The sequence below is a fragment of the Triticum aestivum genome, chromosome 5D (genome assembly GCF_018294505.1).
Source record: "Triticum aestivum cultivar Chinese Spring chromosome 5D, IWGSC CS RefSeq v2.1, whole genome shotgun sequence".
Lineage (NCBI taxonomy): Eukaryota > Viridiplantae > Streptophyta > Magnoliopsida > Poales > Poaceae > Triticum > Triticum aestivum.
The window spans coordinates 481429993-481433015 of NC_057808.1; the positions used below are offsets into that span (position 1 = coordinate 481429993).

General features: G+C 46.6%; 1 protein-coding gene across 1 annotated transcript; it reads left to right on the top strand.

The window, feature by feature from the left end:
- Nucleotides 1–542: 542 nt before the first annotated feature.
- LOC123125612 (desmethyl-deoxy-podophyllotoxin synthase-like) lies at nt 543–1375 on the top strand. The gene has a single exon (XM_044546087.1). It carries the CDS (start codon nt 616–618, stop codon nt 1225–1227), a length of 612 nt encoding a protein of 203 aa, XP_044402022.1. The 5' UTR covers nt 543–615; the 3' UTR covers nt 1228–1375.
- The last annotated feature ends 1648 nt before the right edge of the window (nt 1376–3023 follow it).

The window sequence follows — 3023 nt, forward strand, 5'->3', positions numbered from 1 at the left end:
AGATCAATACAACACAATATTACCCATCCTACAATTTCTACAGCCGCGACGTGTTCCTCCGGGAGCTCGAACGCTCCATCGGGCTCGTCGCGGGGTTCAACCCGGCCGATGTGTGCCGGTCGTCGCGGCTCGCCGCCTGGGCTAGCGGTGCCGTCCACTGCACCAAGGAGTGCCGTGACACCGTGTTCGGGATCCTCGACGGCATTATCGCCGAGCACCAGGAGAGGGTAGGCGCCGGTGCCGGCGATGCCGAGGATACAGAAGGACGGTGGCCTCCAGTTTCCACTCGACATGGACTGCATCAAAGCCGTCATATTTGTAAGCAATTTTAATTGTGTTTTTTTTCTTTGCTTATGCCAAAGCGACAGAAATTAATTTCCAAACCTTACTAGTAGGAAAAATAATTTTCAGAAAAAATGCGTTTAGAAAAATACTCCCTCCTTAAAGAAATATGTATCTCACTCGACATGTTCTACAATAATCTCAACTGAGTTGCTATAGATAAAATTAAAATGACACTACTACATGCAGGTAGTCATCTTGTGTGTGTGTGTGTGCGCGCGGGACATATTTGGCGCCGGCAGCGAGACGTCGACAACAACGCTGTAGTGGATAATGGCGGAACTGGTCAAGAACCCAAAGGTGATGCGTCGAGCCACAATGGAGGTGCGGCGAGCCTTCGAGGCCGGCGGCAAGGTGGTCGAGCAGCAGCTCGGCGAACTCGTCCCGTACCTGCACCTCGTCATCCGGGAGACTCTACAGCTGCACACGCCGCCGCTGCTGCTCCCCCGGGAGTGCCGAGAGGAGCCGGCGTGCAGGGTGCTCGGCTACGACGTGCCCAAGGGCACGCAGGTGCTGGTCAACGCCTGGGCGCTGGGCCGCGACGAGCGGTACTGGCCTGATAAGCCTGAGGAGTTCCGTCCGGAGCGCTTCGAGCCCGCCGGCGACGGTAAAGACGGCGCGGCGGTGGAGGTGGACTTCAAGGGCGTGGACTTCGAGTTCCTGCCGTTTGGTGCCGGGAGGAGGATGTGCCCCGGAATGGCGTTCGGGCTCGCCAACGTGGAGCTCGCGCTCGCCAGCTTGCTGCTACACTTCGACTGGGAAGCGCCCGGCCCCAACGGGTCGCTCGACATGACCGAGGCGTTTGGCATCACCGCACGGCGGAAGGCCGGCCTCCTGCTCCGCCCCATCATGCGCTTGCCTGTCCCGGACAACTTAACTAGTTGAGGCGGCCGCCAGTACGATCCAGGAGGAGGCACGGCTGTGGGCTCGTGCCGGCGCAGCAGGGCTGGCTCTTACGGATTGTGCATGCCATCACAGTCGCCGGACTTGGGGAGACATCCTGTTGTCCGCGGATGCCCTTTTTGAGCCGGCCCCCTTCCACACGGGTGCCCTTTTTGAGCCGGCCCACGCTAAGGCGAGCCCTGTAATTTTCATTTAATTGTTTCTATTTTTATTTTCTTATTTAATGTCCGCGGATTCAAAAAAATGTTCGCATAACCAAAAAATGTTTTTCATTTTGCAAAACTGTTCGTGTATTCAAAAAAATATCTTGAATTTGAATATATTTTTGCATATTAATATTTTTAATATTCGTGTATTAAAAAATTGTTCATGAATTCGAAAAATGTTCACAAAATTTAAAAATTGTACGCTAGTTAAAAAAAGTTCATCAACTCAAAAAATGTTAGCTGATTCAAATAACATTTTTTCTAAATTAAAACAGATTCATGAATTTCAATATTTGTTCCCCAATTTAAATAATCGTCCATCAATTCAAAAAAAGTTCATCCATTCAAAAAAGTTTCCGAGTTTCATATTTTTTCACAGTTTTAAAAATATTCGGGAATTTTGTAAAAGTGTTTGTGAATTCAAAAAATGTTCACGAATTTGTAAAAAATGTTCACGGTTTCATTTTTTTAATAATGTAAAAAATGTTCATAATTTCAAAAAATTAAATAAAAAAGTAAAAAAAATAAGTAAAATGAAAACTAAAAAGAAAAGAAAAACAGACATGAAAAAAGGAAAAAGGAAAGAAGAAAGAAAAGAACAAAAATGAAAAACAAAACCAAAAAGAGAGAAAACCCGGTTTGGGAGGGTTCTAGATCGGAAAGAGCTAATGGGTCGGCCCAAAGGGCACGCGCTCGGTCGCTATCTAAAACCCTACCTTGCGACGTACGCGCCAAATAGGATTCCCCGCCAACTCTGGTCAAGAACTTGAAAGGGCTCCCGACTAAATATTAAATGGTCAGGGCATCAGTTTTGCCCGGGAAACCTCCTAAGCTCGGCCTCCCGAGGTGCTTGCTGGATATTTGTTGATGTTTGATTTGCAGCTCCAATAGCCGAGTTCGAAGCAGAGGAAGAAGATGATCGGAGAAGATTTTGAAGCCAAGTTCGTCTTTCCCTGGATCGTCAAATCAAAGACGACACGACCATATCCTTCCACTTCTCTTATACCATCGCTACTATGGCCTAAGGAAGAGGGAAAAAAGACACTTACTCTAGCCAAATCTAGCTCTCCATGGGCCTTATTGATAGGAAGCTCCATGCCTTGCTTTCCCTCTCCGCAAGCCTCTGGCATGGAGGAAAACAGAGATCAAAGAGGGTCTCGACGTTGTCTGATAACGTTGAAGCAAAACTCTAGAAAGACATCACATGACGCCACCATGGCAAGTCCTACTACAACTAAACTACTACTACTATGTATAGGAAGATCCTGAGCATAAGCTTTGTGTAGTTGCTCTATTTCACTCCATATACATCCAATGTGACATGATGAGCTCCCGCTTAACATGCTTGTCATTTCCTTTTATACGAATGGGTAACACTCATGTGTAGGTGTGTGTTTCTTTGGATAATGAGGATTTTGGAGTAACCAGGACATTCAGATGCTTGTCATTTGATTTTTTTTATGAATGGGTAACAATTATGTGTATGTGTGTGCTTTCTGAACAACTAGAATTTTGGGGTTTTGTCAGTTTTGCCATTAGTTGTGTTACTCTACTGAATTCTGTCACTAGAAG

Excerpts from the sequence above, each read along its gene's own strand:
- LOC123125612 (XM_044546087.1), top strand. The coding sequence starts at position 616 with ATGGCGGAACTGGTCAAGAACCCAAAGGTGATGCGTCGAGCCACAATG.